Here is an 18,998-nt window from a genome sequence, read left to right on the forward strand (position 1 = left end):
GAAATGGGGGAAAGGATTCCCTATTTAATAAATGGTGCTGGGAAAACTGGCTAGCCATGTGTAGAAAGCAGAAACTGGATCGCTTCCTTACACCTCATACAAAAATTAATTCAAGATGGATTAAGACTTAAATGTTAGACCTAAAACCATAAAAACCCTAGAAGACAACCTAGGCAATACCATTCAGGACATAGGCATGGGCAAGGACTTCATGACTAAAACACCAAAAGCAATGGCAACAAAAGCCAAAATAGACAAATGGGATCTAAACTAAAGAGCTTCTGCACAGGAAAAGAAACTACCATCAGAGTGAACAGGCAACCTACAGAATGGGAGAAAATGTTTGCAATCTATCCATTTGACAAAAGGCTAATATCCAGAATCTACAAAGAACTTAAACACATTTACAAGAAAAAAATCAAACAACCCCATCAAAAAGTGGGCAAATGATATGAATTGCCCACTTTCAAAAAGTGGGCAAATGATAAATGTGTCCCAGCGATTCTGGGACCCAACAGACACATGAAAAAATGCTCATCTCTGGTCATCAGAGAAATGCAAACCAAAACCACAATGAGATACCATCTCACACCAGTTAGAAAGGCAGTCATTAAAAAGTCAGGAAACCACAGGTGCTGGAGAGGATGTGGCGAAATAGGAACACTTTTACACTGTTGGTGGGAGTGTAAACTAGTTCAGCCATTGTGGAAGACAGTGTGGCGATTCCTCAAGCTCTAGAAATAGAAGTACCATTTGACCCAGTGATCCCATTACTGGGTATATACCCAAGGGATTATAAATCATGCTACTATAAAGACACATGCACACGTATGTTTCTTGTGGCACTATTCACAATAGCAAAGACTTGGAACCAACCCAAATGTCCATCAATGATAGACTGGATTAAGAAAATATGGCACATATACACCGTGGAATACTATGCAGCCATAAAAAAGGATGCGTTCGTGTCCTTTGTAGTGACATGCATGAAGCTTGAAACCATCATTCTGAGCAAATTATTGCAAGGACAGAAAACCAAACACCACATGTTCTCACTCACAGGTGCAAATTGAACAATGAGAACCCTTGGACACAGGGCGGGGAACATCACACACCAGGGCCTGTCGTGGGGTGGGGCATTAGGAGAAATACCTAACGTAAATGATGAGTTAATGGGTGCAGCAAACCAACACGACACATGTATACATATGTAACAAACCTGCAAGTTGTGCACATGTACCCTAGAACTTAAAGTATAATCAAAAAAAAAAAAAAGAAAAAAAGATGGCTTCTGAGCATTTTGGAAACTGTACCCACAGCCATCGTGGATTCACTAAGAGGAAGTTCAGTCATATTGATCTCATAGGTACTGGTGGATTGGGGGAGTAAAAGAGCATGGCTGCCTGCGTTCACACCAGCTCTGCTGCTGATTTAACCTCCAGTCTCTTCATCTGTTGAGATGCAGGTAATAACATGACCATATCAGTTGTTACCTTCACACAGTGTCTGTGCAATAAACATTAGCTGTTAGAATTACTCCTTCATCACAATAAAGGATATGCTAGATGTTGTATAATTCTACAAATCTGTTTTCATAGAAACAGTAAAAAGGCTGAGCTAGATGGAGTTTCGGTATAGTGATTCACAACCAGTTGTATGTTATATCCATACACTACTTGCAAGTAAATTGCCGTCACCCTGCAGAGAAACTTCTAGTGAATTTCCACGGGGCTTTCCCCACCCAGCTGAACGTTTTTATTAGTGACTGAAATAAAGGGTGACACGGCATACTTATCAAATGTGTAGATGTTAGCCATGAAGGTAAGGAGAGCAGATAACAGAGGACCCCAAAACTTAGAAAGGTTAGAGAGACCAGAATATAGCAGGATGAAGTTAAATGCAGTAACTGAGGTCTTCCACTGGAGGACTCAACTGTATAAAATATGGGATGGAGGAATAACAATAATTAATAGGAAATGAGATACTCAGTATAATAATTACTAGAATGTAGATAATTTCATATCATACTCAACCCTAGGAAGGAAGTGTTGTTATTACTGACTTTACAGATGAGGAAAGTGAAGCCTAGAGATTTTGACTGAAATCAGACAATAAATGGGGAAGTCAGACTTTGGACCCAGGCAGGCAGGCTACCAGAGCCCACTTTGAGTAAACAATTTTGAATACCTCCAATACAATTAAGCAGTATGGTAATGCATCCCCCAGAGCTCCATGTGACCAGGTAGTATGTAACCTAAGGAGCTAACTGATAGTCTCACTTTGCTATGAGCTTATCAGGTAACAACACATAAATGTGTTCCATTCCAGGCGCTACACTTTAAGAGGCACATAGACAAATAGATGACTTTCAGAAGACAGTAGTTGGTGAGGGAGACTCAGAACCCTGTCATTCGAGGAGTGGTTAAAGGAACTGGACGTATTTAGCCTGGAGAAGAGAAGACTCGGTAGGGACCTGCCATGAGAGCGCTACTTGTATTTGAAGTGGGGTCCCATAGAAAATGGACAAAACATGCATCTGTCGGCTCTGATGGTTCCTGGAAAGTACTTGGGGATAGGTCTGACCCTAGCACAGGAAGAACTTTCTCACTGTAAGAGCTCCAGAGGTGAACCACACAACTGGGAGAATTAAGTTCCTTGTCCTTAGACATAATCAAACATCAAGTAGGAAATGGGGCCAAATGGTTTGCCAAGATGAATGTGAAAATAAGCCCCCTGGGTTAGCAGGATTTCTTCAGGGATCCCAGGGCTGTCTTAGTCACATGATGTTTCGGCCCAAACTCAAGCTTTTAGGAAGCTTTTAAATTCAGCCCACCCTAAAAATTGGCTGCTCAGTCTGCTGGACTTGGGAAATGATCCCTAGTCTCTCTTCCATTATACAAGGGCCTGCCATAGACTGGAATTCAGATAGATGGAAGATCAGGAATCCTTTTATTCTCACCTCTGCTGACTGACCTTGCAACTCTGCTGTTCTGGGGTCACATGCACCTTAAACTTTGCAGGTCTGCATGCCCTTTGCCCATTATGTTCTATTCTGTTGGTCTACACGCAGCCCCTCCCACCCACACTCACACCAGTTTGAGCTGTCCAAAGTTTTTGGCTGCAGTCACTAGGCTAAGGTTCCTTATCTGTCGGTAGATAGAGGCACTGCTGATTGTCCTCATCTCCTCCTTTTCCCAGCTTAGTATTCACCTTTTTCTCTGTGCTGGCTGTTAACAGTTGCTCTTTTCTTACTAGTGTTTTACCCCCCTAACCCCCTCCCCAGGCCTTTGAATGACCCTTTTTAACAAAGGGTTTTCATCCTGTTATGTACTGGGTCCAACTGCTCCTTGGGCAGACTCTGAGTGCCCCCTTTCAATCTCTCCTACCCCAAAGCCATTGAGATTTGATTTCTGGTTGGCAGCAGTTTCCTGAGTTTCCAGATGATAACACATAGAATCTCCCCTATATGGGAAGATGTTAGAGGTCCCCCTGTGCATGGCCCATCTGTGAGCCTCTGGCTCCTTTTGAAATACCTTGCAGAGTGAATACTCGCTTCACTCAAACTTTCAGTAAAAATCTGTTGTGCAACATGTTAACACCTAGAGGGCCTTTGCTTTATAAAGTAGATACTGTCTTCCTACCTGTTTCTAAGAATCCAACCCCAGTTGAGAGCCAGTGTCTCTCAAGACCCTCCTGCTTGGCATTCCCTTCATTATGTTATGACAGAACAGTGAGCAGCAGGTTCCTTCTGCTATGCTTCCTCACACTGGCCTCCAGAACGATTTAGTCGCAAAAAGGTAGAAGCAACACTGTCTGACAGGGATCCTGACACGTGAATTCCTAAGTTAACATACTCATTTGTTATTCACCAAGATTGTCAGTGCCTGCTCTGTGCCAGGCACTTATGTTACGTTATATGTTATGTTATGTTATGTTATGTTATGTTATGTTATGTTATGTTATATGTTATGTTATTTGAGATGAAAGTTTCACTCTTGTTGCCCAGGCTGGAGTGCAGTGGTGCGATCTCGGCTCACTGCAGCTTCTGCCTCCTGGGTTTGAGCGATTTTCCTGCCTCAGCCTCCTGAGTAGCTGGGATTGCAGGCATGCGCCACCACACCCAACTATGTTTTTGTATTTAGTAGAGATGGGGTTTCACCATGTTAGGCTGGTGTCGAACTCCTGACCTCAGGTGATCCACCCACCTCAGCCAGGTGCACTATTCTTTAGGTGTGGGAGATTCAGCAGTGAACCCTACAGACAGGCATTGCCTTGTGGCACCTCCACAAGCAGGACACCAGCCATAAACACACCACAGTAGTATGTTAAATGGTGCTGTCCGTACTTGATACATTCTCCTCATGTTCCTCTCTCCTTTGCATCTGTGACCCCATGGACCACAGTAGGAAGATAACAGAAATTCTCTTACCACTTTCCTCTTCTCCTTCACCTGGAGGGGAAACGTTGTAGCACTTCTTGCCAAACTCAAGGGTACTCAGAATAAACTCCACGTTTTCTAATATGTCCTGTTGAATCCTCAAGGAGAATTTGGGAAAAATTGGGTAGGTCCTTCCTGGGCATCCCTGTTATAATCAGGAAATATAACACATACCCTATCCAGCAGTTTGAGCAACTGTAAATATTTGGGGTGGGGTTAGAAACCTTCTCAAAGGTTTGAAGATTGCTGAATGTGATGTTTTTCCAGACATGTTCCCTGATTTCATTGGTTCATTCGTTGATTTATTAAATATTAAGCTCTTACTATGCGCTGGGCACTGCATAGGTGCTGGAGATTCAAAGATTAATAAAAATAGACATGATCCTGATATTTACGGAACTTACAGTGTAGTATAAGAGAGACTTGAATCAAATAATCCCACAACCAGTGTAAAGTCACAGCTATGTCTGGTGCTTTTGTGCTGGTGACCAATCAAGAGGAATCGAGGGCCGAAGAATGAACATTAGGTTACCAGGCAGTGGGGAAAGCCTGTACAGAGGCCCTTTCGGGAAGGACTTTCACAGAAAGTAGGTGACAAAAGAGCTTCCTGTGGAGTCTGGGACCTGACATCTGGAGTGAGCTATGGCACTTCCCTCGTTTGCTTGACCATGGGGCATTCTTAAAAGCATTTCTCAGAACCAGTGTTTCATTTCAGCACATACTTCAGGAAACACTAGTTCTTTGTAGTAACTTGGGCAATCTTCAAACATAAACAGGAACGAAAACTAGGAAAGTTGGTTGGGAGAAAGGCGATGATTGACACTATCTGTAGCAGTGGTATGAAGGACCTTGATCCATTAGTTTACCAGCTACTAGCCAGGCCTTCCTGCTGTCACTCGTTCCCATTCTCTTTCCTACCCAGTGAGACCAAGGCTAGTCCTTTGTTAACGTCTAGGTCCTGGAAGGCAGGGATCATATCTTTTTGTCTTTGAAACCCTAGCACCTAGAATTTTACCTGGCACATAGTAAATATTTCTGAATGATTGTTCCTTGGGAAAGCTGTAGAGTGAGGCATAGGTTCTATTTCATGGTAATACAAAATCAGACTGGAGGTTCACAGTCATTGTTAATTCTACATTATCATGCCAACATTCTGCTTACCTAAAACACATTCTGCCTCTAAAAAACTTGCATTAGCTATGAACCTGAATGTGATTGAACTTAGGAGGAAGAAAATAGAGCCTCTAATCCTTTTTCTAATAAAAGAAATTTCCTCTTTCTCCACTAGGAGCGCTAGGTGGGCATGGAATTGTTTGATACTTGACCACTACTGTTAGCTTTGTTTTTGTGTGTTTATTTTTAAATAACCAGCCCACTTGGGGAGTGTTAACTTTTAATTTAACTACAATTCCTTATTCTTTTTCTTTAGCGTATATTTCCATTGCCTTTATCATTTTTTCCTTCTAAGAGCTATAGATCCATGATGACTCATCATAATCACTAAAATTGCAGTTCCAAATAATTAATGATTTTATTTTGCTTTTATAGAATCAACGTTTTTAATACAATTCATGCTGAAATGTTAAGTATGGTGATTTTTAACAATAGTTTTTATTAGATAAAATGGTGTGGAATGTTTTAGGATTCTCTTTCTTGAAAACTTGGAAAACAACTGTAAACTTTCTTTTTTTAGGATTTACTTACAAGACATAAATTGCTCAGTGCAGAATTTTTGGAACAGCATTATGATAGAGTAAGTATGTGAAATATTATTTTTAAATAATAAATTGTAACTTGTTACCAGAAAGACTTAAATTAGGTTTTTGTACTAGAATATTTATTTTGCATATGTAATGTTTATAAATGGTGCTGTAGTTATTTCTCTTCTTAAACAGCTTATAGAATATTACTTGGTCAGAAGTAGATATTTTTGATTGACATACTGCCCTTTGAAGCTTTTATTGCTTTAAAAGAGGAAAAGAAAGCATTTTGCTACTAAAATGATAGTAAAGATAGTGGGAACATTATCTGACTTTTTAACTTTTCCTTCCTTTTCCATCAGTTGCCCCACATTTCTGCTGCATACAAATAGAGAGAAAGGGAGGCAGCAGCTGATAGGATGAGAGCAGCACTGGCCAGAGGGGACGGGAGCCCGGCTCTGCTCCTGCTCTACTGCTCACTCCTTTGTGGCCATGGCCAAGGCAGTTAACCGCTTGGGGACTTAGAAGTCCGTCCTTATTGTAAAATGAGGACATTGGACTAGCTTGTCGGTAAGGTCCCTTCCAGCACTGAGTCAATGTCAGATGTTCCTGGTAATAGTGTCCTCCAGAGATTTGTCAATGATTTCCAGAGTGCTTGATAGCTTGATTTCCCTAGACCCCCACAACTGCCTCTAGGGCTGCCGTGTGAAATGATGTCTTCCGCTACTGCCAGTTCTGTCAGCCTCGGGAGGATCTTCCGCAATACCCACAAGCACTGTTGTGATGTACTGGTTTAACTACACATCGCCGAAGATTCTGATAGGTGCCCTTAGAGAGGTTGGAAGAATGACAGTCCACTTAAAATTCCTGTCTATCCTGCAAGATTTGGTTTAGATTTTAATTTTTCTACTAGTTTAAATTTTTGAAATCCTAAGTATTACTAATACTTCATTATTCACTTTGCTGTTCAAATACATTATGAGATTCTTAGAGGCAAAAATCTATGCTTTCTCATTCTTTTTTTTTTTTTTTTTTCCTGTCTTTTTCCCCTGCCCTCCACTCCCAGTAAGAACATAACACAACACTGATCACACAAGTCCTTCATAAGTAGCCTCATAAATGGCTTAAAAATTGCTGGTCCTTTATTTTTTTTTCAGCTCATGTATATTTCGATATGGGTGTGTTTCTTCTTGTATGTTCATTGCTTTAAAATGGCAGCCCTGTCATCATCAGGGTGTTTTTACAGTAGACAGAAGCATGGACTTGAGCCTTGGACTGCCTGGATTCTGGCTGCAAGTCTCAGCCCTACCATGGGCTAATAAGACTTCAGCAACTGCCTTCATGCACCCTCTGTGCCTTCAGGGTCTTCCAGCCTGAAGAAGGTTCTTCATAGTACCTGTCTACTGGGATCATCATGAGGATTAGATAAGAATGCATATGTGACATGCATGGCATAGTGTCTGGAACACAGGAAGCATTTAGTAAACGTTAGCTCATTTATCATCACCACAAAGATTTTTCAACATACTAGTAATTTAAGGCCTACCAGAGACACAGACCAGCTAATTTCCAAGACATTTGCTACAGTGAAATCTATTTAATCTTGCAGTAAAATAGCTTCCTACATGTTGATAATAGATGACATCAGTTAGCAGGATTTTAGAAAAATGTATGTGAGGCAATTAATAAATATATAGAAAGCAATCAGATCTTACAGAGGGAGAAACCGTGGGGGATGTGGGTAATTCAAAGCCACAGGTGAGGTTATTACACCAAAATGCATGCTCTAAATTCTGGTGCAATTTGGCTCTGAGCTTTCTAATAACCAAAGCGTAGAAAGAAAGAAAAGCAATTAAAAGATGACAGTATTTGTAGAGTAAAATATATACTGGCTGCTCAAAAGAAACATAGCTTTCCTAGCACTGGGACCTGAAACAGATTTCTCTCCTTGGCATTCTTAAAGGAGAGTCAAGTTACAGTGTCATGTAGTGGACTGTCATTGCCATGGCATTGCAGTAAAGAAAATGCTCAACTCCGATGCAGTTCCCTGAAAGCAAGTCTTTGAGGAGCCCAGAAGTGGGTGGGAGGACAGGTATCTAGATTTGTTACTTATCCTTTGTCTGTCCTAATTCAGAGAAAAAAAAACTAACATAATCTGAAGGAAACAGGGGCCACATACATACTCTTCAGGCAGTTCTCCATGAAAAATTTTTTGCAACCAAACTTATCCAAAGATGCAGCAGAAAATCAACTTGCATTTTCTATCAAGAACTTGAGATGTGTCTATTTTGTTACTGATTAAAAGCAGGTCCAGTTGTTTTGGTCATCAGTTTGATCATCATTTGAGAAGGTAGAGTTAACAGCTGTTTCTGAAAAGAGAGAAATCTAACTCAAATACTTACTAAATAGATGGCCAGCTCACCTCTGCCAAGAGGTAGGCAAAAGAAATAATGTATAATTCTGTGTTAGCTCTAAACCAAGAAGGCCAGAAAGCAAATTTTTGAGGCTTTGTAAGCCATGTGGTCTCTGTTGATCTCCTGTCTATTGTTCTGTGAAAGCAGCTGCAAATAATACATAAACTTCTCAATGAATTCATGTTCAGTAAACAAATGAGCATGGATGTGTTCCAGAAAAACTTTCCACAAACAGGCAGCAGGCCATAGTTTGCTATCTCCTGCTCTAGACCAGAGGTATATGGCTAATAAGGACCCATCATAAAGCATGGACACCAGTAGTTCTCTCTTGGACAGATGACAAAGCAGGCATCCCCTGGCACTCGCCATGACCAAAGGAAAGTCTCAGGAAAGCACCAAGATCCAACAGTCATACTAGTGCTGCAGACTTTTAGAATGTTTTAAACCTATATGTGGTTTAAACAGACAGGCAAAAAATAAAATCTTAAGGCTAGCTGGCCTTGTCTACTATGTTTTTTGAAGGATAGCCTTGGCCCCTGAGTTCCCGTCATTTTGGTTTTCTAACTCTCTGCTTTAATGGGCTTCTAGCCCTTACCATGCCAGCAGTGCCACTCTTGCCAGTGACCGCTGTTTTGAAGATCTAGTGGACCTGTCAGTTAAATTTGCGGCATTTTGTTCTCCCCAGGGCTTCATTCATGCTATGCCCTTCCTTTTTTATCTGCCCGGAATCTGTTCTCCCCTCCATTTCTGAGTGAAATCCCTCCCATCCACCGGGTCTGAGCCTAAGCCCCACCTTCAGTGTTGCCCTGGTTAACACAATGCTGAATTTCTCCTCCCTTAATTTCTGTTCTGAATTATTTTCTCTCTCTGCCTGATACATTGAAAGAGCAGGTAACTTTTCTGTTTATGGTTGTGCTTTAAACAAATTGAGTTCTTGTTTATATAAAATACAACTTTTTCAATCTGACATCAAGATATGAGAGCAGACTCAACAAGCAGAAGTGTGAGGGGTAAGGAAGTTAGGTTTTGTGCATAGGGAGCTTGGGGTGACAGAGAGGCCTGGATTTCAGCTCTCTCTGCGGGCCTGGCTGGAACTGGGAAGGGGCTCAGTACCAGGAGCCCTCTTCATGGAGGGGATTGGTGGGATCACCTGAGGGTCTTAGAGCAAACATGTCAGAGGAAGACATGAAAGAGAATGGCAGGGGAGCCAGGGCAGCTGTTGGCCTTCATGGTGTGAGAAGTGTGTCCTTAAGCTAATTTACAATGTTACCTACCAGTCTTTTTTTTTCTTGCAATAACCCTGATACATGTTTTCTTATCTTAGTTTTTCAGTGAATATGAGAAGTTACTTCATTCAGAAAATTACGTGACAAAAAGACAGTCACTGAAGGTATGACATACCATTTTATATGGCTTATTTCTCTGCACCTTGTGTTTGAAATGTGGATGTGGGGAAAGGGAGATATGCAGGATGGGTCATAGACCTTTGGGGGAAATAAATACCTTTGCCGAGGGTCAAGATTTTTGCGGAAAGGGATGGAGTTGGACAGTGATCCATGTGGAGTACCTTCCAGCTTCCGAGTAAGGTGGAGACATGGAAAGGGAATAAACAGGAGTTTGAAGAAGACTTCATCTCCTAGCAGTGCCTTCTTTGAGATTTTGGGCCGTAGTCATACCAGCTAGATGAAGGCACCCAGGTGCTGTGCTCCTGGGCCGTGGCCTGGGTGGCACAGGCAGGTGTGTGAGGGTGGAGGGAGGCGATGTGCGTGTGAGGCTGTGGACCACAGACAGGCTTGGCTGCTTTGTATCAAAGTAGGATATCCTTTGCGAGTTTAGAATGTTAAATTTAAGATTTAAATTCTAGACCAAGGGTTGGCGAACTACAATCCATGGGCTAAATCCAGCCTGGAATAAAGACATGCTTATTTATTTACATATTGTCTGTGGCTATTTTGAGCTTCAGCAACAGAATTAAATAGATGCCCCAGAGACCCTATGGCCTGCAAAGTCTAAAATATTCACTGTTTGGCCCTTGATAGTTTGCCGACCCCTGCTGAAGAAAATTCTTACAGCAGTTAATAAGTGCACACCCTCCATTCTGTCAGTAAGCAGTCCCGACAGGAACTGGAGATGAAATCACAAAGGATTTGAGGGGAAAAATCATAATTCCATTCAGTTTTTTGCCAGGTCCATTTAAAATTTGACTCTACCCAGAGTTCTACCCCTCATACGTGTCTGGACCAATAATGACCAAGACTCTATCCAGTCATCCCCTTCCTACCATGGGGAAATCTCCCTTGAAGACCTTATCTTTCTGTGGAAAGACTAAAGGACACCAGGAGCATCTGGAATACTTTGTGTCCTTTGATAGGAACACTCCAGCATCCACATTTTCAATCAGCACTTTCTTTCAGACCAGCATATTCCTTCTTTCTGTGTAAGGCTGTAATTCCTACAGCAGGGCATCTGTGACAGCCACAGCTGGGGAATGGGCACCGTCCAGCCAGGCCCCTTGCTTTCCATTCATTGCTGTTGCTTGGGCCCAGCCATCCTCTTCATCTAGTGTTAGGGATCCCTAATGATTCTTTTCCCCGCCTCCCCTGGCTAGAGGATCATTTGCTATCTTTAGGGGGTTGGACAGAACTTCTTGGCAGCTGTGGGAGGAGTTTCTCTTCCCTGGACATCAGTGTGAGAGAGTGGAGGTTTCTGGGGCCTCTCCTGCTCTGTGATTCTCAAAAGGGCTGAGGTGTACTACTCTTGCCAGCGGTTACACAGATGCGCACAGTTCACTGGAGTCAGTATCTTCTAAGGCCACAAAGGCCAGACAGGATAGCCTTGGTTAGTAGCTTCTAAGGCCGTTGTGGGAGGAAGCGGGGGTATTGGGGAGGTTATTGGCAAATCCATAAACTTTGACCAAATGTTGGATTCTTGGGCGGTTTGGATAAGTAAGGAGAACGGCCTTCAAGACCCTTCTGCCATTCAGAATTACCAACATAAAAGGCTGAGACCGCCATTTCCAAGCCCCTAGGAATGAATGTAAAAGCAAGTCGCTGGTTCCTGCAGTTGATGTTAGCGGTGGGCCAGTGAGTGCCCCATGAACACATGGAGCAGCTTCAGCACCAGCCATACTTTAAAGATGGATTTTAATTAATACTGTCTTTTTTGTAGCCACATTGGCATTTATTTATTCCCATATTTATGTTGCCAGCAAATTTATATTCCCTATGCAAGACTCCAAGTTTTTTAGTAAAGAATTACATCTTTGGGCGGAGTACGGTAGCTCACGCCTGTAATCCCAGCACTTTGGGAGGCCGAGGCAGGTGGATGGATGGAGGTCAGGAGTTCGAGACCAGCCTGGCCAACATGGTGAAACCCTGTCTCTACTAAAAATACCCCCAAAAATTAATTAGCCAGTTGTGGTGGCACAAGCCTGTATTCCCAGCTACTTGGGAGACTGAGGCACGAGAATCACTAGAGCTTGGGAGGTGGAGGTTGCAGTGAGCCAAGATTGTGCCACTGCACTCCAGCCTGCGTGACAGAGTGAGACTATCTCAAAAAATAAAAGAATTACGTGTTTGAAGTCATCTTCCTTCAGATTTTCTTTGGTTTCTGTGATAGAAAAAGAACACGAAAACTATAAATCACGTAATCCTGACTTTTCAGTCTTTGTAAGAGTAGATGCTGGTTGCTTCTCACCGTAAGAATAGATTTTGTGATTCACATGGATATGAAACCTAATCTTTTGAGTTCTTCCTATGAGTTCCTTATAAAGCCTAAGTAAAATAGATTTGTTTTCTTGCACATCAGCTTATTTTTTATTTAATATAATGACAAGTTACTTATCCAGAGATCAGTTATCTGCCAAGTATATAGAACATAGCCAGAAACCCAGAAAGGAAGCAACAAAAGCAATTAAAGCAAAAACACAGCGGCGCTGTTCGCACCTTTTTCTTCCCTTAGCCCTCACTCAGTCACATCTCTGCAGATGCAGGCCTGATGGGTGCTTTGCCCATACTGACGCTCGTTTCTCACTGCACTCTCCTGAGATAGAGGCACTGTTGCCCACCCTCATTGTACAGATGATGGAACCGAGGCACAGAGGAGTTCAATAAAATGTGCTCAAGATTACAGAGCTCACAAGAAGTAGGGAGCCAGGATTGGAACCCAGGCAGGCTGGCACCAGGGACCAAGCTCTTCACTGCTCTGCCTCTGCCCACAAGGTCCGCAGCTTGGGCAGCCCCACTGCTGGCTCTGCACACTCAGCTTTGGCCAGGTTGTTGGCATGTTGACAACCTGAAGAAGTGACTGCTGGTTTTAGGAAAGAGTAAGCAATGACAGTTTAAAAGTTGTGAGTTTACATGATACAACCAACTTTCCAGAAATTAGTAAACCCTGAAGTAAACAGATGTTTTTTAGCGTAATTGGTATAACTAGTGATAATGAGGGTCGGTAAGAAAACCCTGGATTATCTTCAGGAGACCTAAGAAGGAGCAGAAAAATACTCACTTGTGTAAACCTTTCTGAATTAGCTGTGATAAAATGGAACCTGTGGCAAGTGCAGGGTTCATGTATGGAAAACTTGGGACACAAAACCCTTCATCCTGGAAAGTCCCGCTAAATAAAATTTTAAAATAGTTATTTTAAATTAAGCTAAGGTTTGTGGTTAGTTAACAGGAATAATCAATAGCTTTTGACCATTTTCTGAATAGTTTCTAACACAAATGCACGCTTAAAGGGGAGGCTCTGAGAGTCTCCAACTCAGGGCTGAGGGGACATCTTGAACATCCTCTGCAGAGAGCAGCGTCAGGCCTCCTGTAGATTTCATCTCCTCAGGGAAAGGTAGGAAGGCATTCAGGTGGCAGAGAGAAGGCCCTTGGTAGCTTTTAGTTTGTAATTCAGTTCAGTTCTTCAGTCTTTTGAGTGCCTACTAATATGCTATACTTAATGATGATTGTGAAATAAATTATTTTTTTAAACTTTGATTTTTCCTTAAATTTTAATAACAATGTAAGAGTAATTATTTAAATGTCTTCTCAGCTTCTCGGTGAACTACTACTAGATAGACACAACTTCACAATTATGACAAAATACATCAGTAAACCTGAGAACCTCAAATTAATGATGAACCTGCTGCGAGACAAAAGTCGCAACATCCAGTTTGAGGCCTTTCACGTTTTTAAGGTAGAGTATAGAACCACCAGTGACACTGTCCACTAGAATTGATCGTCGTCTTTCATTTGCAAATGACGGAAATTATTAGCCTCACTTTGGTAATCCAGGTGACTTAATTAAATTCAGTCACTTTTCATATTTGTGTGCTATGACTTTTAAACAGAAAGGTAGACCTGGAAACAGGGGTTACTATTTGGATTTGGGAACAAGAAAGTTTATTTATAGAGGAGTGTCATTTATCTTTGGCCTAGAAGATTATTAACTGCAAAACAAAAGCATTTCTTAATGCTTGCTGTGGAGGTGTCATTCTTAAAATCCAGTCTGACCTCTTGTGCGGAGAAATAATTTCTGCCTGTTTTATTCTAAAATCAGAGTCTGTATTTAATACTGCACACTGTGTTGCAGGGCTGGCAGAATGAGTTTATCAGTCGTATTAGTGTTAAAACATGTAATTATTTCTCTCAGTTGTAAAATAAGGTCTTCTACAGCAAAACCTAACGACCCTGACTTCAGCGCCACCCCAGGAGAGCGTAGCTCTGTGCTTTCCTGCGCTGCGGCTGCAGCTCAGGGTGGCTGCGTTTTCTTCTTTCTCTGTGCCTCATGTGCATTTCTCCCCATGCAGGTGTTTGTAGCCAATCCTAACAAGACACAGCCCATCCTAGACATCCTCCTCAAGAACCAGACCAAACTCATAGAGTTCCTCAGCAAGTTTCAGAATGACAGGACGGAGGATGAGCAGTTTAACGACGAGAAGACCTATTTAGTTAAACAGATCAGGGATTTGAAGAGACCAGCTCAGCAAGAAGCTTAATCTCCAATAAACATCTATGTTAAATCCAAATTCAGCGTTTGCTGTTAGCTATTCAGCATCAGGCACTCTTACTGATTCATGAGGAACATTACTGCTAATCTGCTGTTAAGTGAACGGTTTTTCATTTTACCCTTTTGTTTTTCAGTCCAGGTTGGAAATCGTAGCTGCTGCTGCTTGCACACTAGGGCACATGTGGGCTTTCTCTTGATCTTTGTGTCATTTCAGAATTCGAAGTACTACGGGAGTTCTGAACATGGCTGGGTTCATGAAGGCAAATGTATGGATGAGAGTGTGGTTTAGGAAAGAGGGCATTGAAACCAGATTAGACCTATGTGTTTGCACCCATCTTTGTTGGCGATCTGAGTGCAGTGTGGCAAGTGCACACCTGGCATCCCTGCGTCAGATCGTACCCCTTCGCTGAAGGAAAATGACGCAGAGCTTTATCTGAAATCAGAGGGGAACTGTATCCAAAATGGGAGTTTGGGGGCAGATAAAGTTGACATGCGAATAAATTGATACTGAAACTTAGCAACTTCTCAAAAGTGTAAAGAAGCCTCATAAGATCATAAGGAAAATGTATATATGCTTTTCACAGCTTTCTAGAATTTTTTGACATTTGATTTTCTTGAGACTTGTAAACCTGGATATGTTGAAGGGTATTTGTTAATTTTACTTTTCGAAGATATTTTAAAAAGTAGAGCTAGCAATGACACCTTGCATTTCATTTCAACACTGCTTACAGGTTTCTTTTGTATATAATTCTTAGAATGCTCATTTCTTTTAAATGGTTTAATTTGTACAGCAGAGGAATGTCATTGTAGTAGTATGTAACTATTACCTAATACTGAGTTTTTGCAAAAAAACAATGAATGCTCATATGTAATTGAAATACTTCAGATCACATGAAAATGCTGATTTAACATTTAAGTATCACAGCATTAAAAGAAAAAAAAAGTAAACCAATCCTTTGTATTCAGTTACCTAATGGGGTGCCATCAGTAAGCTGCGATACAGCCCTGGAGCTCAGTCAGCCACACCTTCCTGCATCCTATTGGCCTTATTCATTTAAAATGAGTTAATGAATCCGCCAGATCTGTGAATGATAGAGATTATGCTAAATTAATGCTGATTCTTTGTGTGTGTGGGAAACCTCTGTAGAGCACCTTTTCTTTCTTAGACTAAGTAATCCAGTACAATAGTTGTGAACTGAATAATTAAAACTTTGGCTTCTCTTAGGAAAAGAAGACTTCCTAGTCATAGGTGTCCTATGGGGAAATTTATTTTTTTTATGTCCTGTTCCTTAATGCTGCAAATTATCAGTATTTATAAAGTAACTGATTTTGCACCACTTTTTTGTTACTGTGACCACGGCAGAACAATGTCTTCTAGACTATATCTATGTAAAGTTATTAGAATGGTATCTGTTCATTTTAGTGATATGAAGATCACAACTAACAACTTACAAATCAGAGTTTGCCAGTTCAAATTCAGCATGGCTGCAGCTGAAGAAATTGATATGATTATTCTTTGCTAGCCTCTCTTACTAATGGAATTATATATTGGCCAGTAAAATGGGCCTCCCAATTGCTGTTTCAGCAGGTTTTAAAACCTTCAAGAACATCAGTTAGGAAAATAGCTCCAGAAAATACAGATATATTTTATTTTTATTAAAATGGCAGTCTGCATCATAATTGGCGTTTCCTGAGACTGTCTTTACCAGAATCTGTGTGAAATAAGGCAATCTAGTCTCCTCGAAAAGAAAGTCTCTTAGATGTTTAGGAGGGCAGACGTGGCCGTGATGTGGTGTCCTGGCTTTTGTGGTGTAGTGCTGTGTGTATGGAGTTAGTGTAAAAACATGGATGACACCAAGTGGAAGAAATGTCTTCTTGCCAAGCTCATTCTTAGAACTTACACAGTAAAACAGCTTCCACTTTGGCAATGATGTTGTAGCCTTTTAGGTGGAAGACAGGGGGTGCAGTGTGTCAGAGACAACATTAATGTGTTACTCTTGCATTGGAATCTGAAGGTAGTTCAGACTTCTTGGGTTTTGTTTTTAAGCAAAACAATGTGAAAACATTTAAGGTTGAAATGTTGCATTTGAAGTTATGATCGTTTAATATATTCATATTACCAAGACTATTATACTGGAAGTGGTTTCTTTTTGTGTTATAAAGGTTTAATTTTACATAAGGCAGTTACTTAATGTGATTTTTAACCCTTAAAAAAGTGGAGATGTATACATTTGTTAACAATGCCATGAAAGCATTTTCTTTCTCCTAAGGAAAAGTGAATTTCTTATCAGAATATCTGGCTGGCCCTGTAATTTAAATTAAAATAAAATTTTGAAGAAACAGCATTGTCTGTCTTTATGATGTATTGTAGACAGTTGCATTTGTGTTACTGTGAACAGCTTCATCAGGAGACACACAAGCCCGAATTTTGTCACCAGCTGAAAGCGGAGGGACAGTTAACACCCATTCCTGTCTGCCTTTTTCCCTGTTCAGGGGCTTCACTCCGCCGCCGCCGCCGCCCCCGCCCCCCAACCACCTTCATGCTCATGTTTTCCTTACCCTTCCTGAGTAAAATTATACCCTTTAATGGCACCGTTTCTTAGACCCTAACGTTTTGAGGAGTGGATCCTCTCTTTGATTCTGTGTCCCGCTGTTATCAACACTGCAAGGCTAAACTAGAACACTCGACCTGGAGTATTCACAGGTTACTGATGTGAAATGATCATGAAGGTGAGGGGACAATGGAAGCAGGAACAAGAACTCTGGCACTGTAAAGAATGTCCCTCGTCTGTCTGCCAGGGTGGCTCGTAATCCGTAGTGCACAACCCTGCCCTCAACTTTAACCCCTGTCCGTAAATGAAATCTTTATTCTCTGGAGTGAAGGCAAGGGACATGCTCTTGCCAAAAACACTTCATCTAAGTAACAGTGTCCTATTTGTTATTTCTGCCAAGTAGTTTGGTCTACTTGTATGTTGTAGTTCCCCAAAGGTGACAAGGGCCCATGAAGTCGTAACTTGTGACTTGGCCACTTCCAAGGATCACCAGGCTGAGGACTGGATTCATGCTTCAGCTCAAATTCCACTTCCTACCACAATCACCAATCAAATGCCCTCCTCCCCTTGCCAAGGAAGCCCCAGAACATTGCACTTCAGGCAGTTCAGGAGTAGTGCAGTTCTCACGCAGCCTTCCTGGTTAGGCTCCAGCAAGGTCCTGATCGGGGAGTGCTCTGAGGCTGCAGTCAGTATCCAATACCTTGTTCATGCTGGAGGCTAGAGCCGCTCGAGGTCATGAAGAAAGCCCACCTGCCGATGAGCCAAAGTTGTCCTTTACGGGAAGAGCGGGCGGCCCAGGACACACCGCCCTTCAGGTGCTCTGGGATGTGTCAGGAGTCTTCTCCCTGGCCATGGCTGTGTCCTCACTGACCAGCTGGTTTCCAGAAGACATGAAGGACGGTAAGATTCTCCCCACTCAGCAATCTCAGTCCTGCAGAAAGACCCACTGGAGCTTTTCACTACTAATACCGTACGCTTTCACCCGCTGACAGTCCGCTTGCGGTCAACCAACACACCTTTGCCACCAAGCACTGAAGACCCAAGAAGTGCCTAATAAGGACCTTAAGCTTTCGAACCTCCAGGAATCCTGCCGCCAGCATTCACACTGAAGAGGATGGTGGTGGTTGCACAAGGCTGTGTCACTGCACAGCTGTATTAGGGCTTCATGCTGTGTGTGCCCTTACAGTGTACCTTGCTCATGTCTGAGAACTGGCAGCCAAGTGCCCGTCCCCACTGTGGCTGGCAGGTGGGGCAGGTTCCACCTGATGGCCCGTTCACCTGGGGCTAAATCTCCAAGGACGGTGACCCCCTGGTTGCTATGCAGAGGACTTCATCCTTTGCAATTTGTTAAAACTTTTTTTATTTTTTCTAGGTAGCACTTCAGTAGTAAGACCCCAGAGATTTCTGGGAAAGATTGACATTTTTTCAACATTCTGCACAAGATTTGACAGGTTTTACAGATGAGCTTTAGCTCATAAGAACCCCTTTCCCTTGGTAATAATTGATTATCACCTAAATCTTGGTGTTCCGTGGAAACCGCGTGGTCTAGCTCTAAGTTTTGGTAGCTGAGTCTTGTTTCTTTGAAATGCAACGGGCGTGCAAAGGCAGGAAGAGCCGCGGGCCAGCTGGAGAGGCTTCTGCCCAGAGGAAGTTTCCAGGCAAGATTGCACCACTGGTGACTCCCTCCTTCTTCCCCATGGGCTGCAGCTTGAAGACCTCAAGTCCCCTCTAGCCTAAACCAGTCCCAGGGAACAAATACCCCTCCCCGGAAACACTGCTTACACACATTCATGGGGACCTTTGCATATATCCCCATCATCTTAACTAAGTCCTCACCTGTGTGGAGAAAAAGGAAGTGAGGGTCCCTCTGCACCAAGTCCCCTCCTAATCCAAGGAGCAC

At 42.2% G+C, this 18,998-nt stretch overlaps 1 protein-coding gene across 1 annotated transcript in view; it reads left to right on the forward strand.

The window, feature by feature from the left end:
- Positions 1-16,888, forward strand: part of LOC105473949 (calcium binding protein 39) — a 108,280-nt gene extending 91,392 nt beyond the window's left edge. Inside the window, exons 6-9 of the mRNA XM_011728193.2 lie at positions 6,132-6,191; positions 9,877-9,942; positions 13,590-13,733; positions 14,347-16,888. Of these exons, the coding sequence (XP_011726495.1) occupies positions 6,132-6,191; positions 9,877-9,942; positions 13,590-13,733; positions 14,347-14,535 (459 nt within the window). The 3' untranslated portion in view covers positions 14,536-16,888. The remainder of the gene's footprint in view (positions 1-6,131; positions 6,192-9,876; positions 9,943-13,589; positions 13,734-14,346) is intronic.
- The last annotated feature ends 2,110 nt before the right edge of the window (positions 16,889-18,998 follow it).

This window comes from Macaca nemestrina, chromosome 11 (assembly GCF_043159975.1).
Source record: "Macaca nemestrina isolate mMacNem1 chromosome 11, mMacNem.hap1, whole genome shotgun sequence".
NCBI lineage: Eukaryota > Metazoa > Chordata > Mammalia > Primates > Cercopithecidae > Macaca > Macaca nemestrina.